General features: G+C 63.4%; 1 protein-coding gene across 3 annotated transcripts in view; it reads left to right on the top strand.

Moving 5' to 3' along the window:
- The window catches only part of NOL4L (nucleolar protein 4 like), a 62,148-nt gene extending 36,140 nt beyond the window's left edge, over nucleotides 1-26,008 (top strand). Inside the window, exons 1-8 of one of the 3 annotated variants that reach the window (XM_087750008.1) lie at nucleotides 1,849-1,984; nucleotides 8,043-8,184; nucleotides 20,036-20,307; nucleotides 21,038-21,223; nucleotides 21,303-21,494; nucleotides 21,582-21,704; nucleotides 21,982-22,183; nucleotides 25,249-26,008. In XM_087750008.1, the coding sequence (XP_087606134.1) occupies nucleotides 8,076-8,184; nucleotides 20,036-20,307; nucleotides 21,038-21,223; nucleotides 21,303-21,494; nucleotides 21,582-21,704; nucleotides 21,982-22,183; nucleotides 25,249-25,448 (1,284 nt within the window). In that variant the 5' untranslated portion in view covers nucleotides 1,849-1,984; nucleotides 8,043-8,075 and the 3' untranslated portion in view covers nucleotides 25,449-26,008. Of the gene's footprint in view, nucleotides 1-1,848; nucleotides 1,985-2,203; nucleotides 2,426-8,042; nucleotides 8,185-20,035; nucleotides 20,308-21,037; nucleotides 21,224-21,302; nucleotides 21,495-21,581; nucleotides 21,705-21,981; nucleotides 22,184-25,248 lie in introns of those variants that run through there. The other 2 variants (XM_087750010.1, XM_009471486.2) reach the window with 2 other exon arrangements.

The following is a 26,008-nucleotide window of genomic DNA, read 5'->3' as shown; positions in this document are numbered from 1 at the left end:
CCTGCCAGCCCTCCAAGGAGAGGGGCCGGCGCCTCGCTCCCACGGGGACCCGCTCTCCCAAAGGGCTTTAAGCCGGTCTAGCTTGAAGCCGGAGGGAGCGCAAGGAGTAAACAAAGCCCAGCATTGGGAAGGGGTTAAAAGCCCGCTCTGCCGAGGTCCACGGCAAGTCTCCTGTTCACCTTAAATGGTCAGGATTTTATTTTAGCTTCAGGGAGGAGCAGCAGCCATTGAGCTGGAAGCGAGCGCGGAGCAGGCCCCTGCGGCTGGGGGCTCGCAGCCCGCTGCCCTCCCGGCCGGCCGCTTCCTGCGGGAGCGCGGGAGGCCCCCAGGGCTCTGCTCTCGCCCGTCAGCCTCTGGCTCCATAGATCAGCCTGGAGGAGGTGGAGATGCAATAGCCAGCGATACCCATTTTCACCTCCAGCCTCGGATCTTCCTGAGCCGCCCCTCCTCCCTTGCACGCTTTCCCTGGCAGGGAGGTGGTTAACGCTGGAGTAGAAAACATCATAATTGGACATCCGCACTAACAAGCCATAAACATGAATGTGGCAGTTCCCATCCTCGGCTCTGGCACTGGCCTACCGCAGGCTCCGCCGCTGAATCCGTTACACTTGGGTTATTTCGTAAAAATTTCCTTCGTAACCATTAAACAGCAAGAGACACGAAATGGGCTGGGGAGAGGGATGCTGGCGCCCATCGCGGCGATCCCCAGCCAGGCGGGAGGTCACTGACCTGCTGCCCTCGGGAGCAGGCACCATCCCGGGGGATGCCAGGACACCACGCACTGCCCGCCCGGAGCCGGGCCCCAGCATCCCCAGCCCGGAGCTGGGTCGCAGCATCCCCAGCATGGAGCCGGGTCGCAGCATCCCCAGCCCGGAGCTGGGTCGCAGCATCCCCAGCCCGGAGCTGGGCCCCAGCATCCCCAGCCCTCCCAGGGAGCTGGCGGCACGGTGCCCTGTGCCGGGCTGTGCTGGGGGCACGGCCCAGCTCGGGGGGCAGCCTTGCTGTCAAGGAGCTGCTCCGAAGCGCCGCTGATTTAACGACAGCCGAGATCCAATGTTCAGACAGAGGCTGCAGCGCTGAGCGATGCTGCTGCTGGCAGAGTAGGGTCCCTCCTGCTCCCGCCGTGCGACAGGAGAATCGTCTGAAACAAAAGGCTTCAGCAGAGGAGGCAGCGCGGGGCCCGGGCACCGCTGCGCCCACCGAGCGCGGGAAGGGGGCCGCGGGGTGCCCCGCTCCGGGACTCCCGCAACCTGCGCCCCGCGGCCCGGCCGAACCCCGGCGCTGCCCGGCCCCGAGCTCCCGGGGCTGAGCCGGGCGTCCCCGGGCGGGCTGCGGCTCCCCGGGCCGCGCCGAGCCGAGCCGAGCCGAGCCGAGCCGAGCCGGGCGGGTTGCAGCCCCCCGTGCTGTGCCCAGCCCTGCCGGGCTGGGGGTCCCCGGGCGGGCTGCAGCCCCCGGGCCGCGCCGAGCGGAGGATGCCCGGGCGGGCTGCATCCCCCGGGCCGCGCCGCGCCGCTCCGAGCCGTGCCGCTCCGAGCCGTGCCGTGCCGAGCCGAGCCGAGCCGAGCCGAGCCGTGCATTCCCGCGGCTCTCCAGCAGGCGCCCGGCCCTGGACATTGTCTCTTCCCCGGAGGAAGGGCCCTCCCCGGCCCTCCACAATGTGCTCTTCCAGGCGCGGCTCCCCGCGCCCCCCGCCGCGCCCGGCCCGGTGCGCCCGCCCCCCGCGGCCCCGCTCCCCCGCCCCCGCCGCCCGCGGCCGGGCCCCGCTCGCCCCCCTCCGCCTCCCCGGTGCCCCCCCCCCCGGGAGCCGGGAGTGACGCGCTCCGCAGCGCCGGCCCCTCTCCCCGGGCAGCAGCTGGTTGTCAGCCTCTCCGGAGCGCCGCCAGCCCGGGCCCCCTCCCTCCTCCGTCCCTCCGTCCCTCCGCCCCGCTCTCCCAGCCGCGCCGCCGGGCTGGCGCAGGCCGCCAGGCCCCAGCCCCCGCTCCAGGTAGGCGCCCGCCCGCGGGGCTCCGGTACCGGCAGCCCCGGCCCCGGGGCGGGGGGGGGAGGGGGGGCGATGTGCGGGGGCTCCACGCGGCCGCGGCGTTGCGGGGCGGGGGGGGGGGGGGGAGGCGGGGCGGGGCGGGGGGGGCGGCGGCGGGGTCCTGCCCCAACTCCGGGGGGAGCGGCCGCGCCGCCCCGCGTCCCCGGGAAGTTGCGGGTCGCCCGGCCGGCGGCGGCGGCGGCGGGGGGAGGCTGGGGCGCCCTTCCCGGCGCCCGGCGCGGCTCCCCCTTCCCCGGAAGAGCACAAAAGCGGCGAAGAAAGTGGGAGGAGGCGGCGGCGGGAGCGCTCCGGCCCCATCAATTCCCGGGCACCGGCCCCGCGCCGCCGCCATCGCCGCCCCGGCCCCGGGCGGGGACTGTGCTGGAAATAGCCGCCTCCCTGGAGGTAAAGCCCTACTTACGTGTCGATCCCCGCCGCACGCCGAGCCCCGCACACGCCGGGAGCGGGTCTCCATCGCGGCTCTGTCTCTTTACCTGCGGGCGGAGGGGCGCGGGGGGCGGGCCGGGGCCGGGATGCTCGCCCGGCTCCTCGCCGCCGCGGGGGGACACGCGTGGGAACCGCGTCCCGGCGCGGGCAGGCGTCGGGTCCCGCTGGCCCCGCCGTGCTGCTCCGCTCGGGGCCCCCCGCCGGAGCCGGGCCGCCCCCCCCCGGCGCCCGGGGAAGCGCAGGGGGCCCCTTCACACCGGGCGGCCAGGCACCGTCCCCGCCTCGCCCGGGGAAGCAGCGCCCTGCCCGGCTGGGAGCGAGTTCAGGTGCGGGGGAGGCGGGTGCGGGGCACGGGGGGGACGCGGGGCCGGGCTGCCCGGGACCCCCCGGCCCCCGCCTTCAGCACCTCCCCGCTGAACAGCAGGAGCGGCCGCCGGACCTTCCCCCGCGGCGCGGCCTGGGCTCGGGGCGCTGGGAGCGCTGGGGGCTCCCCGGAGAGGGGCTGCTGGGGAGGGGGAGGAGGTGGTGACCCTCCCTTCCTCTGCCATTCGCCTTTTAAATTAACTCTTTTGCCCGTTTTTGGGAACTAACGAATGCTGGGGTTTGCCGCGTCCCGTAGAAACCAGCAGAAATTGCAGAAAATGAGGCCGTAAGTGACCTGACAAAGAGCGCTGGGGATGTTCTGTTTGGTGTGCGAATTGCACACGCGAGTAGGCAGCGCAGTCACAGCTCGCTGCCACCGCAGCCAGCGTACACCCTTGTGCTTTAAGGCTTCTCGGGCTCTTTGAAGCAACGACCACCACCGTATGTGCGGCTGCAGTATCAATCTTTGACCCGGGGTGTTTTATCTTCCATTAGCAAGCCTTTCTCTGCGCCGAACTGGTTAAGTTAGGGTCAAATCTGGTTCAATACCTTCTTGGCATGCTCAGAGGGCCGGGTTTAAACAGTTGCTGAGACGGAGATGAGGCTGCCTTCCTGAGAGCGCGTCCCCGCGCAGCGTGCTGCTGCCGCGGCCGGCGGGGCTCTGCCCCGGCCCGGGGCTGGTGGGGCTGGGGGCTGCCCGTGCCGGGCAGGTCGCGCTGGCACGGCGGTGGAGCGGCTCCGGGGGCTGGCGGTCACACATTGCCTTTTGTTGACTCTAAAAACACGACTGCTTCTGGTGGGAAGCTGAGCGTGGCTGCGTGCTGGGGAGGTTGCGTGGCGCACAGCCTCGGTTCCTGCTCCACGGAAGGAAATCCCATCGGGATAGTAGGCTGTGGCGTGAAAGGACGCGTTTTGACATAAAAGGACTCTAAGAGAGAAAATAAACCATCCTGCGACTCAGAGCCTGGAATATTAAGCGTGAGGCACAGCGTGTCGATGACTGGAGAGAGACTTGCGAGGCACTCCCCGAGAAACTGAGCCTGGCTGTAAAATAAGCAGGTTACCGATAGCCTTGCATATATTTACGAGATACGGTTATAAGAGTAGCTTCCCCCCTGCCCTGCTCCAGCCCGCGCGATGGGAGGTGGTTCTCCAGGAAGGAGAGCCGCCGGTGAAGGAGCACTGCCTGGCACTTAAAGCCTTGTGGTCCGCAGCTCTCGATTGTGTTCCTGGGTCTGCCAGCGACTCGCTGTGTTCTTGGGCCAGCCGGGGCGGCTGTCGGTGCCCGGGGTTTCCAGCTCTAGAATAGGAAGAATACTTTTCTAACTCGGAGGGAAGTTGAGAGGCTCAGCAGACGCGTGCACGCGCGGTGCTCGAAGATTGGTGAATGGAAAGTGGGACAGAAATGCAGAGTGTGAGCCCCGCGCATGTGAGCGTCTGCCTTTGCCGCTTAGAAAATATTGGCTGCAAGTGTCTGCGGAGCAGCTGTGAATGTTGGACTGTAGATAAGGAGAGGAGCAAGGATGTTGTTTTCCAAACCCTGCGCGGTGCCGGGAGCCCTGCTCCGATGTTTGGGTGTGGCCTGTGAATGCACCGGCAGGATCCGACTTCCCCTTGCAGAAGAGGAGCTGCACGCACGTTGCCTGACCCTTGATCACTCAATCCCTTGAACGTTGGAAACAAAGCGATGGGACTTTACTGCGGGGTGAGGAGATCTCTCTGGAGAGCTGGGAAAGGCAGGAAGGAGGAGGGCGGCAGCGGCGGTGCCGGGGTTCGGGGTTCAGCTCTGGGCTGGCTGGTTGGGGCGGCCACCGTCGCTTCCATCTGTGCCACGAGTGGCGTGGAACTGGGCAAAAGGCGGCTGGTCCTGAGACAGGCACTGGTAATGGATTGTGTTCTGTTTTCTAATGAAAGTTTCATTTGAAGTTTGTTTACAGGAAAGAAGAAATTAGCAGAGAGAATTCTCCTGAGAACCCAGAGAGGAAAAAGAATGAGCTGCCTGACTTGCAAGCCAAAAGAGGGTGGAAGGGTAGATTAGATTTACCGTATTGCTCCGAGTCGTAGCTGTTGCTGCTGTTCAGAAACGCTTCCTTGTTTGGCTGGACGGCACAGCCCGCTTCGAGGCTCAGCCTTCAGCCAGGTTGTTGGCATCCAGGGGAAATTCAGAGCTGCCTGCCCAGTCAGAAAGTTTGGTCCCACTCTGGTGTCCCGTGTTTTGATGCCGGGACGTGTGCTGCGCTGCCATCCCACCGCTCCAGCAGACCGAAATGGTGCCGGTCCTGGGCCGGGGCTGGGCAGCCGGTGCTCTGGGCATTGCTGCCGGGGCCTCCCGCCCCTGGGATTGTCCCTGGCGCGAGCGGGGCAGTGCCGGCAGTTGCCGCTGGCACTGACGGGCAGCATGAGGAGGTCGCAACACTTAGCTTTGGTCTCCGAGGGGTGTCCTGAGGAGGGAGCTTGCTGGTGGCCTCTCGTGTCCCAGCGAGCAGCAAGGGATGCAGCCGAGGGGCAGCGGAGGCTGCCAGAGCCACGGCGACGGGGACGGCCAGAGCCGCGCTCGAGGTCGGGGCCTTTCTCTTGCTTTAGGGAGGAGGCGCAAAGGTGTGAGGAGCTCCCGGGGCACCACGGCGTGGGCAGAGCTGTGGGAGCTGCCCCAAGCCTGCAGGCAGTGGAGATGCTCTCTTGGCGGTTCCCACCGCCGGCTTTGGCTGCTCCCCGCTGCCGTGGAGGGCTCACCCCGCCGCCGCCTGCACGGTCGGCTTTGCATTCCCTTGGGGTGGGCTGTGCTGCGGGAGCTGCGCGCTGCCGGGACGTTTGTCCCGTTGGCGTTTTGGCCAGGGAGTTCGTGCTGGAAAGCAGCAGGCCCTGGCTGGAAAGCAGGGGGTGACGCTGGGGACACGGGGCCGCCGGGCAGGGTCCCACAGCAGCAGCCTGCGCTTTCTGCTGGTGGCCGGATCCTGGACTCGTGAACGCGCGACGGCCTTGTTTGACTTGAGTCGTTTATAGCTTACCAGTTTCTGGTTTGATACGCAGAGTATTTCTAATAATAGGCGAACGTTACTGCACCTTGAGAGAATTGTACACATTTATAAAGCACTTTACATAGCATGTGCATGCGAAGCATCCTTCATGTCGCCGCTTTTCCACCGCGCGTGAGCGCGCGGAGAGCGTGACACCTCCCAGGTTACGGTCGGGGTGCCGAGGCTGGGCGTCCTCCCCAGCTGAGCCCCGCAGGCGCTGTGCCTGAGCCGGACGCCTGCCGAAAACATCGCGGGTCGCTCCCAGGGCTCCTCCTCCTCACCGGCCAGGTGAGAGACTGTGGGCAGCAAGGACCTTGGCATTTGCGTTCGTCTCTTAAGCTCTGACAGTAATCTGGAGTAAGCCTTGTGAAGAAGGCCAGATATTAGGGTGGCTGCCTCCCTGCAAATGCTTACAATAAAGAGACTATTTATAGTTTGCAACAGGGAGACCTTTGCAGTTCTGTTCCTGTACGTACAAGATGGAGTTTCTGGAGAGGCAGGAGTGCTCCGTGGCTGGCGTGGCAGCGGTGCGGTGCTGAGCCGGGGGACGCCGCGCCTCTCCTGCTCTGCCTGCCCTGGGCGCGGGGGCCTGCCGGGGGCACCCGGCTGGCAGCGCCGGTGGCTCCAGGGGTCGGGGTGTTCCTGTCCCGGTGGTGGGCGGGCGTGGGGCTGCTGAGCCCCGTCCGTCCGTCCGTCCATCGGTGCGTGCAGGGTTCCACAAGCCGTAAATTCCAGGAAACTCCCCGGGAGGCACATGGAGGGAGTGGGCTGGGGGCGGGCGCGAGCCCTGAGCCAGCAGATGTGTCTGCAGGGACGAGGAGCGGGGAGGAAAAGCACAAACCTGTCTTTAAAGACATTTGTTTGTTCACAATAAAAGCTGTCAGCCAGCGGCAGCCAGACAGGGCAGTTTTTATGAGGCGCAGGCGTAGGTTGGAGGGGTGCTTGCCAGTTGCTTCTTACAAGGAAAGGGAGCGGGGATTGTATTTTATCTGAGGACCAGGGGGAGGAAAAAAAAATAAGAGCAGAGAGTTTACAAGGCTTTGAAATGTTTCAATCAAAGGAAAGGGCAGTTGAAAGCGGTTCTGGAAACATTTTTGGTGTTCCCCTGCACCCCAGGGCTCTGGATGTGGCCTCTGCCCATCGCTTTGGGAGGGGAGCGGGGAGAGGAAGGCAGATAAAGGGATCACCAGCGGGACCGTGTTCATACGGGGACACGGATCTGCTTCCTCCCGAGCTGCGTGTTGGGAGAGTTCAGCCCGGGGAGGTCCCGCAGCCCCTCCTCTCATTCAGGATCTCAGTGCTGCCTTTATGATGATGGTTTTGAAATCCTGTGGCTGACCTTTCCGGCGCTGGAAGCGATCCAAGGGCTGTGTCTTGAAGTACTGTAAAGGTTAGTGAGAAGGGAGAGAGAGGGAGAGAGAAAATGTCCTTTCAGCTGCAGGAGTGGGAGAGAGGAATGTCATCTATGCCGTCGGGGAGCGGGTGGCTGGCCGGGCTCCCCGGCCCGAGCCGGGGCGTCCCTGCCTCGCTGGGGACCTCGCTCCCCAGCCCCTTCCCAAGGTGCACATCGTCATTTTTGGTCAGGGTATGAGGCCATGTCCTTTCGGGGAGGGCTGGAGGGGCGGCCCCTCGGGGCTGCGCTCCAGGAGCCCGCTCTGCAGCGTCAGGCAGTGCAGGTCTGTGGGGATCGGCGCCGCTATCCAGATCTGCCCCACCGGCCATTCCCTGCCCGTCCCGGTCCTCTGGTGATTCCTGGGGCAGCGGATGATTTGATTTCAAAAACGTCCGAGGTGTTTTATGGAGCCATTTCAATGGAGTTGCACCCTGTCCTCAGCTCCCACACGCCGCTGCCTCACCAGAAACACGCTGGGGTGGATGGAGATTAAAGGGTAAACTGCAGGGCTCAGCCATCCGCTCCTACAGGATGCGAGCTCTTTCTAATTGTCCTCAATTAGAGACAGTGCCATTGCTCAGGCACGTCTTCAGGCAGGAAGCAGAGCCCGGGTCCCCCTCCAGCCCGGCCGGAGGGAAGGGCTGCTCGCCGCGGCCGTGGGGAGCGCGAGCAAGCGCTCTTGGGGGGCAGGAGCTGCCCCACCGAATGGTTTTTAGGAAGGAGTGCGTGAGGAGATGTTAAAGCCAGAGACAGGAGGAAGGAAAATAGCTCAGCAAGTTAACCCTTTCCTGCTTGCCTCCAGGATGAGACATCGGTGAGCAGTGAGGACTTTGATATGAACGACTCCACATGGATCTCAGCTGACCAGCACCTGAACTCCAGCCTGAGCCCCAGCCAGGACGAGAGCATGCGCAGCCCGCAGAACCTGCACGGCCAGGAGGACGGTGAGTGCCCCAGCGGGAGGGAAGCGCTCTGCGCCTCTGCCGCAGGATGTTTTTGTGACTTATTAAACATTAACCAGTCCTTTCTGATCAGGTGTCCCACCTGTAGGATAGATTTCATATCAGGACAGGCTTCGAAGCAGCGCCGACTCCCAGTCCTTCCCATTTAGCCTCTGGGTTCCTGCTCAGCCAGGGCCCTCTCCAGCTCGGAGCTGATGGTCCTTGTGCGGGGACCCGGCTCCCAGCTCCTCCAGAAAGAGGACACCAAATTCTCTCCTAAGGCGCCAGGTTGTAGTTCCCCGGGTGTGACGAGGAGAGCCCCGTTAGTGCTGAACCGCGGGCTGCGTGCTGCCCCGCCGCAGGGAGGATGCCAAGGCTTCGCAATACAGGTTGCAGCTTTCCGTGCTTGGAAAGCTGCACCTTAGACAGCGTCCTGGATCCCCCAGGCAAGAAATGTGTAATCTGCGATAGCCGACAGCGATGAGAGCGCGGGGTGGACATGGGTGGCTCCTCACTGGGGGCAGGCGGTGGGAAGGGGCTGAAGGTGGCACACATGGGATGGGTGGGAGGAAGCGTTCGGTGAAGAGAGGTGCTGTGTTGCTTCTGTGAAACGTGCTAGATTAAAATAAAAGAGCAAGTAAATAAATGGTAGAAGTACGAGTTCAGGTCAGAGTTCATCTCTGTGATGCTTGGAAGGATTCGGTGGTTGGACTGTTGCTCAAGAGGTTGAATCCCTCATTGATCCCAGCCCGGCCGCTGCTGGGAGAGCGGGAAGGGAGCAAGAGTCGAGGGACAACCTGGGCTGGGCTGGTGCTGCTGTAAGGAAGGGAACGGGAAACCCACCCTGGAGGGAAGAAAGGGCTTTTGTGCTGGCAGATCTCCCTGGGGTGGCTTTTAGTTGCTTGTGTGGCCAGCGGCAGGGACAGCCAGGACACTGCTCTCTTCAGTCCAGCGTGTTGTGGCACTTCAGTTTCTGTTGCAAATCCGCAGTTTTGAGAAACTGCTGTTTTTAACGAATGAGCACCAGGCCGGGAATCGGGCGGCCTTGGCGAGGATGTGAAACCTGCCTGCGCGGCACCATCTCCCCGTGCGGCGGGACACCAGTGACGCTTCTGCTCGCCCAGGGCCCGGCAGCGCGGCTGTGCCTGTGGCAGGAGGAAGGGTGCTTCGACAGTAACACAGCTGCTCCCATTAGAAGCGTTCGGCTCTTCGGGACCAGGCTGCAACCTCCGCCCCGAGCGAGCGCTGCCTCTCGTACCTGTGGCCTGGCCGGGTCTCTCCGTGCCCCCTGAATTTGCCATTCTCCCATCAGGACATTTTGGGCTTGTGGCTTATCCCTCACCACTGAATTCCCAAGTCTCATTTACAATCTAGAATGACACAGTTTTGGTCCCTTTGCTGAACACTATTATTCAACAGGACAGCAATTTAATAAGGGACTCACGTATTTAGGCAAATCAAGATGTTCTCACTAAAGCTAAATCCGCTCGCTCTCTCTCTGCCCTCTTAGGAAATGCTTCCGATTTTTCATGCCCTCTGGTTTTTCTCCAGAAGGAGGTGTCCTCTTTGGGGCCCTTCTTGGCTCCTTCAGTTTCTTCTGTAAGGTTCGGTGGTGAGCAATAAGGCACAAATAGTCCCTTCCTTTTTGTGAGGAAGGCAAGTGTCCCGGGCTGTCCCCGGGGTCGGTAGGAGGCTAAACGAGGCAGACTTTGGCAGATGAGAAGTGATGGAGTCAAAGAGGAAGCAAGCCAAGCCCAGGGCTACTAACAAGACCCATCAAGAAGAAGCCAGGGACTGGGATTTCCATCAGGTCATCATACTTCAGGTGGCATTTTATGGGACTGAAAAGAGGTTTTGTCACTGCGGGGAATGTCCGTGTCTAAAATACAGGCTATTGCCGCTGGGGTGAAAGGCCTCGCGCCAGTCCCTCTGCCAAACCACTGCTCCCACCCAGGACTGAAGCACGCGCGAGGCTGAGAAGGGAAGAAGGACGATGGAGCAGCCCAGGCGCCCAGGAGGGCAGCGGGCGGTTAGAGGAGAGGAGCACGGAGCGGAGAAGGAGCACGTCGCGAGAGCAAAGGCAAATTACTGGCGCAGGGAAGGGAATGTGCATGAATCAAAGTGTCGAGCACTCTTCAGTTTCCTCTTCTCTTGACCCATGAAAGATCTTTTTTTTGGAAGGAAATGTGTTTTACCGGGTTCACACTGGCTTGCTAAGGCTGAGCACATGCAACACTTTCCCAAGGAAATCAACTCAATGGGAGTAACCAGCCCGTGTGAACTGCGCGCTCCTTGGAGCCCAGCTGGCCAGGGCGCCCAGGGCAGCCCAAGGGCGCTGGTCAGAGTACTCCAGGCCAAAACTGGCTGTTTATCCACATCTCGGGCGCTCAGCTGTCCGCCGTGCCCCACCGCAGCCCCGCAGAGCCCCAGCCTTCTGCCGCCGGTTGTAGGAGAGGCGGCCAGTGCCGCAGCGAGCCCCGCGCCTCCCCTGCAGCCGGGCTGGGCTCAGCTCCGAGCATCCCGGCGCCGCAGCGGGGTCTGGTCGCACGCCGCCGCCTTTGGTCGGGAGCAGGTTCAGGACTCGATGCTCTCCTCCCTCTGGAAATCCCTTTGCGTTACTAAATTGCTCCCGCCTGCTGCTGTCCGACGGGCGGGACGCTTGGAGTGTGTCTTCTGTGAAAGGGTTCCCAAAGTATAAAGTTTTAATGAAGAGTTGCCTAGTAGGAGAGCGGTATCATCTGACACACTTGTTAAAAAAGTCTCGGTTGAAGTACCGAAGCACCAACTCCAGGTCTTTCAGGAGCTTGGGAGGAGCAAGTGCTCTCCTATGGCATACGAGCCGAGCGGTATGAAATCCAGAGAGGCGGGAGAGCAGGGAGCTGTCGTCCCATGCTGTGATCTGCAGGTATCTGCTAAATCTTCAGAGAGCTAAAAAGCAGCTAGGACGAAAGCCAACACCTTCTTTTGTCTCTGTGCCCAGAAACCTTGGCCCAGTATAGCCATGCTGCAACCAGCGTCAGCCCTTGGAACAGCAGGGAGAACAAATTAGACCTAATGACTTCGGTGGGTAAGGGACCGTTGGGAGAGTATCGGCCGCAGAGCCGGGGTTCCCGCTGGGTTGGCAGGCTCACGGCGGGACGCAGGACACGCCGGCCAGCTCTGAGCAGCGACGCCGACACACACACTCGCTCCTTCCATTTTCCTTTGTTACTCATCCTGCGGGCCCCAGCACGGAAAACGTGAAGCTCCCTGCAACGTCCCTTCCCCATCGGATGTTGCTCACAGCGTACATGCCCGCAGGAAGCCAGCGGCTACCCAAAGCGACAGCAAGATCAACACGGACTCTTTGCTGCTGAAGCGGAGCTATTGTGCAGGACATCCTGGAGGGACGCGTCTGCGGGAGCCAGCACACGTTCGGAGCAAAGTGACCCTGAATGCCGCGCCATCTCGCTGTCCCCTGTGCCTGTCACCCTCCCTGAAGGCGTCCCGTGCCCGCTCCCGGCTGAGCGCAGGTGCCGGCGCCTGGCCCTGCCGTGCCACAGCAGTTTCAGCTGGAGTCTGTCCATCCTCAGAGCCTGTCTGCGTCCACACGCGAGCGCAGCATTAGGAAATGGCCCGGTTTGGTCTGGTGCGTGGGGCTGTGCAGGGTGTCCCACCGCGGGGATGCTGTGGCCTGCTGGTGAGTGCAGTGCCCTTGAAAAGAAAGCAGGAGGCAGAGCCCCGAAACCCCGGTGTGTGTGGCATGGCAAAGCGCTTGAACTAATGTAGAAGATGCCTCCGTCTTGCCCGCTAATGGGATACATCTTGCCTCGTCCCTGGCCGTACATCCCGCTCCATTGCGCAGGAGCAGCACTCAGCACGGGCAGGGGTGGCTGCTCCTCAGCCCATCCTGCCCGAGCCTTCTGAAGAGCAGGGAAAGCTCCTGGGTGTAAGATCTGCTTTCCCTGCACAGGGGGCATGGGGGTGCTTCATGGCACCGTGCTGGGACAGATGCCCTTCCAGCTGAGGTCCCGGCGTGCCATCCTCGCTTGGCTGGCAGCGTCGCCCCCGAGCTCGTTCTGCGTGGAGCAGCGGTGGCTAATCCAGACCTTGGAGAAAGGACTTTCTTAACCTACTTAACTGTGAAGGCACACGCTCCCTGGGGGCATCCCTCGAGGCGGCCAGCCGGGAAGGCTCTGGGTGTTGGGAACATCCCTCAGGAGTGCTCCAAGGAGGGACCTCAAGGACGTGCAGGTGGGCTTTATTTCAGGATGCCGTCCCGGGAGCAGGTAGGGCACGTCGCTCCTCTGGACACCCTGCCCTGGGACCGGCAGGGACAGCACCGAGCCGTCCCCAGCACAGCAGTCTCTCTTCTGATATGGCACGCGTCCCGCAGCTCCGGGTCACACTGCCGTTATTTGGCAAGATGCCCACGATGTGCTGCACGTCAGGTTCCCTGAACCGCCGACCTGGCAGAGCGCTTTCTGGGGAGGAGAGCAGCCCTCTTGCCCAGTGCCGACCAGAAGCCAGGCCCGTGCCTGCACAGCGAGCTCAGGACCCCACGCACCAGCCTCACGCCAAGCTCCATCCCCGGGGCAGCTACGATGCCCCGCTCCACACCTGCACCTCCCTGGCAGCTGGTACCCGGCCGCGGGGCGATGGCACCCTCCTCACTTTGCCGTAGCAGGGTCACTTACGCGGGTGGCGTCGGGTGTCGCGCGGTTCCCGGTTTCCCTCCGCTGCCGGGGCTTTCCTCGGCCAGCCCCGTCCCTGCGCCAGGTGAACACAAACGCACCTTTGCCAGCCGCAGGGAAGCCACAGCCATTGCTGGCCGTTGCATGGGGTGGTCTGCGAGCCCCGAGACCCTTGCTTTTCCCAGGCTGCAAAATCCTCAGTGTTTTTGGGGCTTCTTGCACCAGTGATGGATTTCACCCTCCCAGAAGCCCTAGCTCAGAGCCTAAACAAGACTAAGACCAGCATCCAAGCCTCACAACACCTAGACATGACCTTATCTTACTTTTCTTAGGCGTATATTTCCTCTCTCCCGCGGCTGTCCCCACGCTGTGCTGTCCCTGCACAGAAAGTGTGTTCCTGCCCTGCCTGAGCAGTCTGGGCTGGTGGCTCTGTCCCCTGTCACCTCTTCCAGGGGCACATCTGTTCCTCCTGAGCAAAGGCCCTTGCCAGCCATAAACACCCTCCTTTTGGTTCTTTTGAAGAGCTGTCCTTTCCTGCTGCAAGGCTGAGAAGCACAGCACCGATGCTGCGGGGCCGTGGTGGCTTCACCAGCCTGTCGCACTGCACTTGGCTCGGGACGCCCTCCCGGCCGGTGCGGGCTCTGCCGAGTTGGTCGGTTTGTCCTGCTGGTGTGTGGAGCAGAGTTTTGGGGGGCTCACCAGGCTACTGGGCAGCCAGTGCTGCCTGTGCCCCCACCTTCCTCCCCAAATGGAGCACCCCCAGCCAAAGGGGTGAGCGGGGACAACAGGGCGAGCCCTGCAGTGTGTCCCTTGCCTGGGAGGGGTGCAAAGTCCAGTGGCTTGGGGACGGTCCCCGCTCTGTCCGGCCCGAAGGACTGGGGGTGAGCAGCAGGGTCTCTCTGGTGGCAGGTCTGTGTGGAGGCACCAGCTCGGTGTCAACCCTGCCCAAAGCCACCAAACCCGTTTGGCGCCGGGAGAGGCAGTGCCCAGGCAGCGCGGGGCCGCGGCGTGTCCCCTCCCTGCGGCAGGATCCAGGTGGCTGCCAGCGGTGGTGGCACAAGGAGAGGCTTGATCCGCGCCACCTCCTTCCCCGCCATGGGCAAGAGCCAGCTCCTGGCTCAGGCACCCCTTGAGCAGCGACGTGGCCGGAGGAGCAGCAGTGGAGGGATGGGGATCGGGAGGAGAAGGGAAAGCCGAGTGACAGAGCGTGTTTGTGGCAAGGCTGCTTTCTGCAGCAGGAGCTGCTGAGCTTCGGTGCATGGGAAGATGTCCGTCGCGGTGAGGTCCCGGTGCCGGAGGGAGCTGCTCCCTCGGGCTGGGCAGTGGAGCTGGGGGGAGACGGCACCGGGGGGCACCTTTCATGCCGAGGGAGGGGGAGCTGGCCGCACAGCGCTGCCTTGTCCGGCCGAGCTTGCCTGCAGACGCGCATTGTGTCCAGCCGTGCCAGATGTCTGGCTCGTCGAGGGCTCTGGTCGAAGGCAGGGACCTGGGGAGGGAGGGCAGAGGGTGGACACTTTGTCTGGGACCTAACGAGGTTTGCATTAACGAAGGAAGACAGGAAATAGAGTGCCTTAACCGGACACTGGCCAGCCCCACCGCTCCGCGGCCCCCCAGCAACATTTCTTTTTTCTTTCTTATGCATCTTGGAGGCAATCAGGCAGGCAGGACCTGGAGAAAACGGGCTTCGTGCTCCGGCCATGCGAGCGGTGCGCGGCCGGGGCCTCTCCTGCTGCTCACTGCCCGGCTGTGGGCGCGGGAGCCCTGGGGCGCTGCTCGCTTGTGCCTAATGAATGCGGCGCTGCCGCCCAGCCATGGCCCCCCATGGGGCCCCCGTTCCCACTCGGTCTCTCTAATTTGTATTAAGTATCCCTTCCTCGAAGGCTTTCCTCCTCCCCTTCTTCCCCCTTCTCGTCTCTTTTGTGAGTGAATAATTTATGGCACTTTTCATCTTCCTGGCTGTTGTTCCAGGCAGGCGGCGGTGGGATGCTCTGCGCCCTCCTGGCAGCCGCTCTCGGGCGGGGTGTACAGCGCCTGCCCGTGCTGGTGCCGCGGCGGGGTGGAAACCGGGCAGTCCCCTCCCGGGAGCGATGGGGAGCCTCAGGCGGGAGCAGCGACCTCTGCCACCGCCCCGCTGGCCACAGGCAGGCAGCAGGCAGGGCCACGGCTGGCGGCTCCGTGGCGGTCCACGGGGGACCGAGAGTCACCGGTGGGACCCGGCGGCGGCTGCAGCGCCCGAGGCCACGCAGGCAGGTGGGCAGCGGCCGAGGGAGTGCCGTCCCGGTGCCGGCCGGGGCTCCAGCTGCGGCGGGGCGCGGGCAGGGCCGGGCAGCCCCTGGCCCGCCGCGCAGTGCGGGGCTGCGGCGAGGTTTCCGTGGGCCGCTGGCTCTTACATAAGCTCATTGTTTTCTGAGTCAAAAGAGGTTTTGTCTCCGCTCTGGAGATGTGACAGGAGAAGGAACAATTTGCCCCATTCATCTTTAACTCTGCCTTTGGAGAGCGGTGCGGTGGCCTTCGCCGACAGAGACGTTAAACCCAACCGCTTCCCCGCCATAAAATCTCCTGGGGAGCAGGTGTTGGAAATCGCCCCTTCCCCTCCTGATCTCCGCAAATCCAGCGCCACAGAAATCAAGGATAATCCAGCAGCCTCTTCAAAATGAAAACGCTGAGCCCTGATTAATTCATTTAATAAGTGACTGATCCCCTCCTCCCCCAGCACTGCGGCCCAAGAAGCCATTTTGCTTCTCGCTCTCCTGGGCTGGGCGCTGCCGGAGAGAGGCCGAGGCTGCAGAAGAGGCACGAGGCGGCTTCTCCCTGGCCTCCTCGCCAGCCTCGCCACTCGCCTGGCCGCGGCCTGGCCTCCGCGATGGGGCGAGGAGGGCAGTGCGCCGGGCGGGTGGCCTCCATCGGGCTCTCCAGCTTTGCTGGCATCCCTTGCGCGGGGCTGGGGTCTCCACCACCTCCAGCGCGTGGAGCCCCAGCTCAAGGGGATTAAAAAGGAGAACGAAATATTCCATTCTCCGACCAAAAGATCAAACCGGTTAGAAGTGACATTGTTTTTACAGTTCCACCTGCTTCAATTAGGGCGTGGGGGTGGAGCAGGGGGGCTCCCAATTATCCTCATTAGAGGGGCTCCTCATGCAGCCAAGCTCCAGCCGCGAGCAGGGAGCTCACCAGGCTCGTGCTGGTTGATAATGAATATATTCATGGCTGCACAGCCCGGCCTTGCTCGCCTGCTGCTGCCGGAGCCCTGCTTGTTACGTGTGTTTTGGGCACTTGCTGGGAGTCCGCAGAAAGCCTCTCCAAGCTCAGAAGTTTGGTAGGTTTTACCAAAACAGTGATTTTCTGCGAGTGCAGTCAACACAGCCCCGCCGCTCCTCGGTGTCCGGCCGCAGCTGCCGTCAGCAGAGCAGGAGCCCAAACCTGGTCCCGGCACCCAGGGCAGGAGGGCTTCTGCTCCCTCTCCCCCCGGTCCCGCTTTGCTGCAGGGTGCCCAGCCGCTGCGCGGGGCTGGCCGTGGGCTGGAGATGCCCCAGCAAAGCTGCCTGGGGAGCGGCACCGGCCCCGGCACTGGCACCATCCCGTCCCGTCCGTGCCAGCCAGGAGAGCGCGGTGCTCCCTCCCAAGCCCATCAGCGTTTTTAAGTGGGCCGAAGCCATCCCATTCAGACCCAAGGATATCAGCAATCTGAATTTGTGGCCGTTTCTCTGCCCAGAAGACCGAGATTAATCCACCACTTTATATGCAGAGCTTATGGGAGAGCATAACCTGTAAAAATGTAGAAATAAGAAAATCATCTGTAGCTAGCGGGTTTACAGACCTCATTATTTGCTTACGTTCATCCTTGGTTTAAACTAAATTGTTCTTGCAGTAGGTGCTGGTACCTTATGTTAGATTCCCATTTCATTTTCTTATTCCACCTGGACGGGTTCCTAGACACGTTTTCCTCTTTGTTTTCAATAGGTTTTGGCTGTAGCAAACCCAAGGTTCGTAAATGCAGCAGTCGGGTAGAAACCTGATTTGCAGCTGCTGCGTGTGCTTCGTGCAGCACAAAAGAAAACCCGAGACGTTGAGGAGTCGGGGGGTCCAGACCTCGCCCCCAGGATCGTGCCCGGTGCGAGCAGCCGGTGCGGGCCTGGCACTGCCAACGGGGACGGGAGCTGCAGAGCTGGGGGCTACAGGGAGGCTGGGGGCGGATGGGCAAGGGCAGAGCGGGGAGCCTGGGGAGGAGCGGGGTGCTCAAGGCAGGTTGGGGATGCTCAGAGCAGGCTGAGGATGCTCGGCGCAATGCAGGGAGGCCCAGGGCAGGTTGGGGACGTCCAGGGCAGACTGGGGATGTGCAGGGCACCTGCGCAGCCTTCTCCCAGCGATGCCTCTCTTGGTGCCCCTTGCCTGGCGGGGGTTCGTGGCACGGAGGGCCCCCGGCCCCTGCTCAGTGCAGGCAGCCGTGCCGGGGGCTGCCTGCCGCCCCAGGAGCCGGCAGGAGGTCCCTGCCGTTGGCCTGCTGGACGGGCGCTGATTGGCCTTGCGGCGCAGCGCTGTTGCTGTGGCTGTGCCCGGGCTGATGGCGGGGCCTGGCGTGCGGCTCGTGCCTCCGCGCACGGGAATAATTCTCCTTAATCCTTCCGAGAGGCATCGCTGGATGAGGCTGGAGCCTCCCTCTGGGAGCCCCGTCTCGCCTGGTGCGCGAGTGCAGCAGGGGGAGGGACGGCTGCCATCCCACAGGCAGGGAGGCCTCCGTGCCCCCAGCCACCTGCCCACCATTGCATGGGGCCACGGCCGAGCCAGTGCCACTCCTGCACCCGCGCCGAGGGCACAGAGTGCCGGTGGTGGGTCTGGCTGCGCGCCCCGGCAAGGTGTGTGTGAGGTAGCGGTGCTGCAGCCCGGCCGGGGCAGGGACCCCGAGGAGCAGGCGCTGGTGCGGGAGCTGAGCCGGGCAAGCCGGCTGCCTCTCCTGCAAGGTTGGAGAGCAAAACCCACGGGGGCCTGAGCCCCCCAGCGCCGGTGCCCCGGGACAGGAGGGGTGTGGGAGCAGCAGCTGGCAGTGCCCCCAGCATCCTGCCCCTCCGGGCTGGGCTGAGCCAGCAGCAAATGCCCTGCTGCCGTGGTCCGGGCTGCAGCCGCCCGCCGGAGCCCCACCGCTGCAGCACGGGGGCAGGAGACCAGAGCCGGTCCCAGGGGCAGCTCGAAGGTGCCCCAGGGTAGTGCTGGCTGCTGAGCTCCCCCGGAGCCCTGCACTCCCCGGCACACAGAGCCAGCGCTCGGCCCTGGCCGGGAGGGTGACGCCTGCTGCCGGCCCAGAGCACCCGGCACATAAACACCACCCCGGGGATTAGGTCAGCTCTGGTCATTGCTTGGAGGAATAAGTGGATCAGTGCAAGGGAAAGGAGGGGGAGGGAGCTCTGCTGAGCAGGGAGCTCGAGGGGGACCTTTTAATTTGGGGGCTTGCGGGGCCAGCAGCAGCCTTGGCACAGGCACGAGGCTGGGCAGCGAGCGCTGGCGCCCGTGACGGGGCGGCTGGGGACACGCGGCGGCAGCCCCGGCCGGCCCCCACGGTCAGCTTGGATGCCCGAGTGTCCTCAAGTCTGTTTATTTTAAGGGATACAAAGTCCTGGGCTGCTGCAGGGTCACAGGAGCGCTCGCCGAGCCTCTCATTAAAGTTTCCCGCGGGTGCCGGAGGGGGGAGGAGGAGGAGGGTGGGTGGCAGCTGCTGGGCACCGTCCCGCCGCCCCGCGCCCGCACACCTTTGGACCTGGCACCCATGCACCAGGAGCCGTCGGTGTGGGCCAGAGCCGCCCCGCAGCCCGACCCCATTGTCCTGCGGTGGCGCGGGCCAGGCGCGGGGACCGCCATCTGCTTGTCGCTGCCGGCAGCTTCTTTGTTCGCCGCCCAGCGCACGCTCGCGCAGGAAGCAGCTCCCCACGTGCTTCGCCCTTTCCCTCTCGCGGAGGCACCTAATGAAATAAAGGATTTACTGCAGCGAGGGGGAGGGAAGGGGAAATGGGCTGAGCAGTTTGAAAATGTCGTGCCTGGCCCCGGGGCTGGGCTCTTTGGCCGCGTGCAGGCAGGACTGGGTGCAGGCAGGGCTGGGCACAGGCAGGGCCGGGCTCCCTGCTGCAGCCGGGCTGTTCTTCGGAGCAGCACAAGGCGGGAGGCCAGCGTGGTGGGAGCTGTGCACGGGCAGGGGGACGGTGCCAGGACCTGGGGGTGTGAATGCAACCGAGGCCGAGCAGGAGCCGGGCTGTGCGCCGGGTGTGCGTGGCACCGCCGTGGCCGGGCCCCTGGGCCGTGGGCTCTGCCTGTTTGGGCGGTGGGGAGCTGCCGTGGGGATGGCTCCGGGGCATGTGGGAACAGGGAAGCAGGAGTGTCCATGTGGGGCGTAGGAGGTCACTTGGGCTTTGAGTGGGGCAGGAGGGATGTCCGTGCAGCCCCTACCCCCTCCCCACAGCAGCGTGCCGAGGAGCCTTGCCGGGCGGCATGCCTGCTGTGAGCAGAGCTCCTAACGCCGCTTCCAGGGTTTTCCCGCCCAAGCGAGCCTGTCCTCGTGTGCCGTCCCCGTGCCCCAGCACTCTGCGGAGCAGCACGTCCCCGAGCCGCCGGCGCTGGAGCTCGTCGCCTTGCACCGCACCCTGCCCCAAACGGGGTCGGGAGGACTGTGCCGGGAGGCGAGGGACCCGGCGGGGAGAGGCAATGCCCCTTTCTCCTCCCTGCAATGCAAACAGGAACTGAAAAGGACCAAATTCCAAAGTTCTTATTCAAGCCCAGGTGCTGCGGCCCCAGGCAGAGGCGTGGGGACTGTCACCTGCTGGAGGGATGGGTGACCCAGGCGCAGGGTACAACAGTGTTGGGCGTGCTTTGAGGGCCGAGGGAGCAGAGCTGTGCGATGGCCCTGGAGCCGCGGGCACCGGTATCTGTCCCTTCAGCTGCTGCATCCCAAGGCCCGAAGCGTGGCTGTGCCGGCCCAGCTCCCGGCGGTGCCCACGGCAGCTCACCCGCCAGGTGAGCCCAGAGCAGCCCCGGCCACGCAGGGGCTTTCGGAGCAGCGGCCCATCCGCGCTGCGCGTGCTGGTGGTCCCGCAGGCGGGCTCGGGGGAGACTGGCACCGTGGAGGGCAGAGCTGCTCGCCCACCTCACGGACGTGGTCCCAGGGCACCACGGGGGTGACCACACGTCCTTCCTTGCAGATGACTCCTCGTCAGAGAGCTGCAGCGGGAATGGCTCCTCCACCCTGAACCCCTCCACCTCCAGCAGCACGCAGGGCGACAGCGCCTTCCCCGAAATGAACGGGAATGGCACCGCGGCCCCCATGGACTTCACCGCCTCCGCTGACGACCAGCCCATCAACCTCTGCGACAAGCTCGCGCCTGCCCATGTCACCCCTTCCTACCAGTCGGACAGCTGCAGCGCCGATGGGCTGCGCAGCAGGGTCAAGTACGCGGTGAAGACCACGGCAGAGGTACGGCCCAGGCTGCAGGCAGCCGCCGCCGGGGCTGGGCGAGGCAGGGCGGCCGTGCGTCCCCGGCCAGGGCTGGTGCGGGGCATGGCACACTGGGAGCAACCGCACGTGAGGCGCCCAAGGCCAGGCAGGGATGCGGCTCCTGCTCCCGCGCCAGGAAAGCACAGGGTGGGTGACGGGGCTGGGAGCCTTTCCCTTGTAGGGAGGGAAGGACGGAGGAGCGCCACGCTCGCCTGCTGCTGCTGCGGCAGAGCAGCTGTGCCTGGCCGCGCTCCAGCCTCGGGGCTGCTGCTCCTCAGCAGAAATCGGCCCAAGTGCCGAGCGAGCAGTTGGCAGAGGGAGGGAGAGAGGGGGGATGGTTTGGGAGAGCCGGGGAGCATCCCCCGTGCCCTGCCTGCCCTCACCTCCGACCAGCTGTGCCACTGCCGCCGTGCAAGGGGAGCGCATTTCCCCAGGGTCAGGCAGAGCCGTGGCCCCCACCGGCCAGAGCCGCGCTGCCTGCACTTTGGGCCATTGCGCGGTCCCTGAGGCCGCCGTGTCCCTCCCCTGCCCTGAGCCGGGGAGCTGGCACTCGGAGGAGCCCATCCGCGGGTTCGTCTCCCTGGGTTGCAGGGGGACATCAGGAGATGGGCCAGAAGCAGTGAGCCAAGGAAAAGGGGCTTTTTTCTGGTGACCATGGGCAGGGGCGGGCCGGCGAGGGCTGCCCATGGTAACCCCCGTCTCCTCTCAGTCCCCTCCGTACAGCTCCGGCAGCTACGACTCCATCAAGACAGAGGTCAGCGGCTGCCCCGAGGACCTGACCGTCGGCAGGGCCCCCACGGCCGATGAAGATGATGATGACCATGATGACCACGAAGACAACGATAAGATAAATGACTCGGAGGGGATGGACCCGGAGAGGCTAAAGGCCTTCAACGTAAGGAGGGCTCTGCGGGGAGGACGAGCCCGCCCGCCTCCGGTCTCAGTGTTCCCACTGTCTGTCTCCTCCTTTGCAGATGTTTGTGCGCCTTTTTGTGGACGAGAACCTGGACCGGATGGTTCCCATCTCCAAGCAGCCCAAGGAGAAGATCCAGGCCATCATCGAGTCCTGCAGCCGGCAGTTCCCTGAGTTCCAGGAGCGGGCGCGCAAGCGCATCCGCACCTACCTCAAGTCCTGCCGCCGTATGAAAAAGAATGGGATGGAGATGGTGAGCAGCCGCCCCGCTGCCCTGCCGCTTGCCACCGCGCCCGGGGCAGCAGGTCCCTGAGCGCCTTCTCTGCTTGTGTCTCCGCAGACCAGGCCCACGCCGCCGCACCTGACCTCGGCCATGGCGGAGAACATCCTGGCTGCTGCCTGCGAGAGCGAAACGCGGAAAGCAGCCAAGAGGATGCGGCTGGAGATCTACCAGACCTCCCAGGTACACTGCTCGCGGCCGGAGGTGGGCGTGGGGAAAATAAGAGAAGTTTCTGAGCCATCTGGCAAAGCATTTTTAAAAGCCTTTCTAAGAGTCAGAGGGCTGCAGAGCAGGGCCCCATGGCGCGTCCTGAGACCCAGGCCGGCGGGGCCAGGGATGCTGGTTTGGGCTGGCCATGCTGCAGCCGCGGGAGAGCAGGCGTCCCCACGCCATCCCTCCCATCGGCCGCAGAGGACGGCCAGGCTCCTCGCTGGAGTAAGTCCGTGTTTCCCCTGTGCAGGACGAACCGATCGCTCTAGACAAGCAGCACTCCAGAGACTCCACAGCCATCACCCACTCCTCCTATTCACTGCCAGCTTCATCTTACTCCCAAGACCCGGTCTACATCAATGGAAGCCTGAACTACAGCTACCGTGGCTACGGGTCCCTGGGGGGCAGCCTGCAGCCACCCGCCTCCCTCCAGACGGGCAACCACAGTAACGGTAAGCGGCCGCACGCTGCACTGGGGCCCACGGCGGCACGGGGAGCCCGCCTGGCCATTGCCTCCGCCCCGTGCCCAGGCAGTGTGCTGCGGGCTCCCTGGCATCCTGCGCCGTGCAGAGCTGCTCCCAAAGCCCCTCTTCTCCTGCAGCCGACCAAGGCCTCTTCCCGGCTGCTCAGCTCGCCTCATCAGCGGGCGGTTAATTGTTGAACTGAACTTGGAAGGACGATCTAGGTGGCAGGTGGAGGGAAGGAGTGTCACTTAAAAAAAAAGAGAATCTCTACCAGCTATTAATCATTAACAGGAGCGGGTGCCTATCGCTGCCCCGATCTCGTTGCTGGTATGAGCTGTTCCTTTCCCGGCCTGCGTCAGCTGCGCTCGGAGACAGGAGCAGGGATGGGGACCCGGCTGGTGAAGTCAGGGGCTCCGCAGCAGCACCCGGGGCAGAGCCAGCTCCTGCCGCAGGTCGGGAGGGTGGCGAGGGGCTGGGGGCCGCGTGGGAAAAGCGGCCGGGGGAACAGGCTGCAGGGCGGGAAGGCCGAAGGAGAGCGCAGGCAAGGCTTGAGGGATCCGCTGAGTTAGGAGCAAGCAAACAGAGCGGAGTAGCCCGGGGCTGAGAAGGGCACCTGGGGCAGTGCTGTGGTACCTGGTGACTCCCTGGCAGCCAGGCGAAAGAGCTGTGGGATGGGGCAAAGGCTCTCCCCCTGGGCAGCAGCCCTCTGGCTTTGCCCTCCCGGCAGCGGTGGCAGGAGGGCTGGAGCCCACGCCGGTCCTCAGCCGGTCCTTCGGCAATCTCCGGGATGCCTTCGCTTGCCCCGGTGCGCTCTGGGCTCCTGCCCTGCCCCTGCCGGCCCCGATGGAGGGAGGATTTGGAAGGATGTGATTTCCGGAGCCCTGAGAGATGCCTGTCTGGGATTAACTCTTATCATCCCTTCCTAATGCTTCTTAACCCTGAATAAAGATCCCGCCCCGGCCTCCAGCTGCTGAGACCTAATCCTTGCAGCCACAGCGGAGGCAGCTATGGTTCCTCCCCAGGGCAGCACAGGCACCCCAGCCCCCCGCGCTGCCCGGCACCCTCCTCTCGCCCGGCCCCGCCGCGAGCGCCGGCTCCTTGACACGAGGCAGCGACCCTGCAGAACCGCCTCAGCAGCCCCAGGGAGCACAGGAGGAGCAGACAGGCCCTGCGTGTTAGCATGCAGCAGCAGCAACTCTCTTCTTTCTAATGGGTTTTAAACCTCTGCTTCGCAATTATTTTCTTCCCCTTTGCCCAAGCTCTTTGCCAGTCCTTTAGAGGTAGGAGCGCCCTGCCGTAGCGCTGGCAGGGAGCACTGCAAGGAGCTGCGCCTTCTCCCTCCCTGAGCAGAAAGTCTGCAGGGCTTTGCTGCCCAGAAGTGTCTTCCCCCTCCATCCCCCACCTAAGGCGATTCTTGCTCAAACCCACATCCCCGCTCCCAGCTCCTTCTCCCTTGGTGAGCCGGGAAATGGGCTCCGTTTACTGCTGCCTCTTCTGTCTAGTGAAATTGCTTTCACGTGAGAGCCTCCTCCTCCTCCTCCCCTTCCCAGCGCTGATTAGCCTGGCGTGGAAGCCCTCCGCTGGTGCCACTCCTCCCGCAGCATTTGCTGCTTCAGCATTGCTTTCCTCGGAAGCTTTCCTTCCCACGCCAGGGCGATGCGCTCCCCTCCCTCGCCGGTCACCAGCAGCACCCACTTGGTCTCAGGGGCTGCTGAGCTCTCCCGTCCTGGCTTGGCAGCCGCTGCAACACCCAGTCCCTGCTCCATCTTCCTGCGTGCCCCACCGCTGCGTCAGGCCACCCAGCAGGAGCTCAGCCCTCCGGAAGCCTTTCTCCAGCATCACCAACTGCTCCATCAGCCTGCAATGCTCCAGCCCACAGCCAGGGGATTAATGAGTTCAGTGGCTTCTCTTTCTCCTTACCCGCAGGCTGCGGCCTCGCCTGCCTCCTCCTCCTCATAACTGGTGTCACATCCCTAGTACGCATCTTTCCTCTTCTCTCCATTTCTAGTTGGTTGGCTGGTTCTTGCACCTTGTTTGGCTTCTCTTACTTAGTCCAACGCGAAGCTAAATCCAGTTTTTCCCCTGGCTGTGTCACTCCTTGAGCTGGGTATCAGCTTTCCTGCCAAGCCTTCCACGTGCGGGCACCCACACTGGCTGCACACGCGTGTGCGCGGTTGTGCACACATCTGCAGACAGCCAGAGCGGCGGCTGACCGTGTTCCCTGGGTCTTGGAGAACTCGATACTTTTGTGCCTTTTTGCAGGTTTAAGATCTGTAGCGACACGGGGGTGTTGGTGAGCTGGGGCAGCCGTGTGTCCTGTTCAGAGGACAGACACACATACGTGGCCAGAAGCCCATCACAGGCGATAGGGGTGGAGCAGAGACCGGCTTAGGAGAAAAAAACTCTCTCTGCCCATCAGGCAGACCATAAATTTTGCAGGACGTCATTTCATTTACAGACAAAGCCACAGAAACGTGCAGCCTAGTAAGACTTTACCCCCCAAAACGTTCGGCCGAAGGCTGAGCACGTCGCCGCGTCGCTGGCTGGGGCGGCGTGCGAGAGGTCGGGCCAGGCAGGTCTCCTCCTCGCCGCGCAGCACAGCCCGGCCCCGCAGCGCCGGGCCGGGCGCAGGCACCACGTAGTTACCGGCACTAAAGCAGGGAAATGCCCCGCGCAGGGCGTCACTCGCCGCACGCCGAGGGAAAGCCAGAACCCGGAGGATGATTCCCACGGGCAGGCACCCTCGGGCGCAGGTTTAGCTCCCGGCAGAGCGCGGCCCCAGACCCTCCCTTCGCAGGGCGGATGGGACAGCTGCAGGACGGGCTTTTTTGTCACGTTGACGCTGAAGTCTCTTTCCTCGTTGTGGCTGTTGTAGAGGCAGCGACTTGCCTGCGCTGGCTGCTGCGGGAGCTGGGGCTGTTGGGGTTGTGCAGGGACCTTCCTGCTGGCACCGAGGTGCAGGAGCAGCAGCTCCCGCTGGGGATCTCGTGGTGGCAGGATGGACGCGGGCAAGGCTGCTCTGCCTGAGCTTCCCTCTCGCTTTCCCTTGGCAGGTCCGACCGATCTCAGCATGAAAGGTGGGGCCTCCAGCACGGCCCCCTCCAACAGCACCAGCAGGGGAATGCAGGCTGCCCAGCTCAGCCCCACGGAGATCAGCGCAGTGCGGCAGCTGATCGCCGGCTACCGAGAGTCGGCGGCGTTTCTGCTTCGATCTGCAGACGAACTGGAAAACCTCATTTTACAGCAGAACTGACTCCCTGCGTCTGCACCGCTCCTCTGTCGAGAAGACAATTTATACCTGCTAGAAAGAGGCTCCCAGCAGTGTCCTGCTCAGGACCACCATCGTCCTCCCATGAAGCGGCGGGTACATGTAGTTTTAGAAGGTGGAATCCAAAAGACCTGTTTTCTTTTACACTCCAAGCACCTGGGACTTGAGGCACAAGGACACGTTTTCGAACCGTACCGACACCCGTGCGTCCAGCCGACCAGAAGCCAAACCTGCGGCTTGGAAGGATGTGGGACTTTCAAGGGCAGAAGGGAGCCTGGGGAGGTTTGGGGCTGCAGATGTATTTAGGATAACCTTTGTGGACCCAAATGTTAGATTCCCGTCCCCAGATAATTTCCAAGTCTTAGGTGAGCTGAATCACATATTTATTGAGAAATGGACCCTCCTCTCCCCTTAGTAATTTATTTTTCTGAAAATGGATTCTTTTGAGTTTGTACAGATTGCCAGTTTTTTGTCTGTCTGATCAGAAGGAATTTATTCCTGTGAAATAACACATTCCATATCACTACACTACTAATTTCCAGGCA

Source organism: Nipponia nippon, unplaced genomic scaffold (genome assembly GCF_047370975.1).
Source record: "Nipponia nippon isolate SJK-2023a ecotype South Korea unplaced genomic scaffold, ASM4737097v1 scaffold_13, whole genome shotgun sequence".
Taxonomy (NCBI): Eukaryota; Metazoa; Chordata; class Aves; order Pelecaniformes; family Threskiornithidae; genus Nipponia; species Nipponia nippon.
This window is presented reverse-complemented; position numbering and strand designations above follow the sequence as displayed.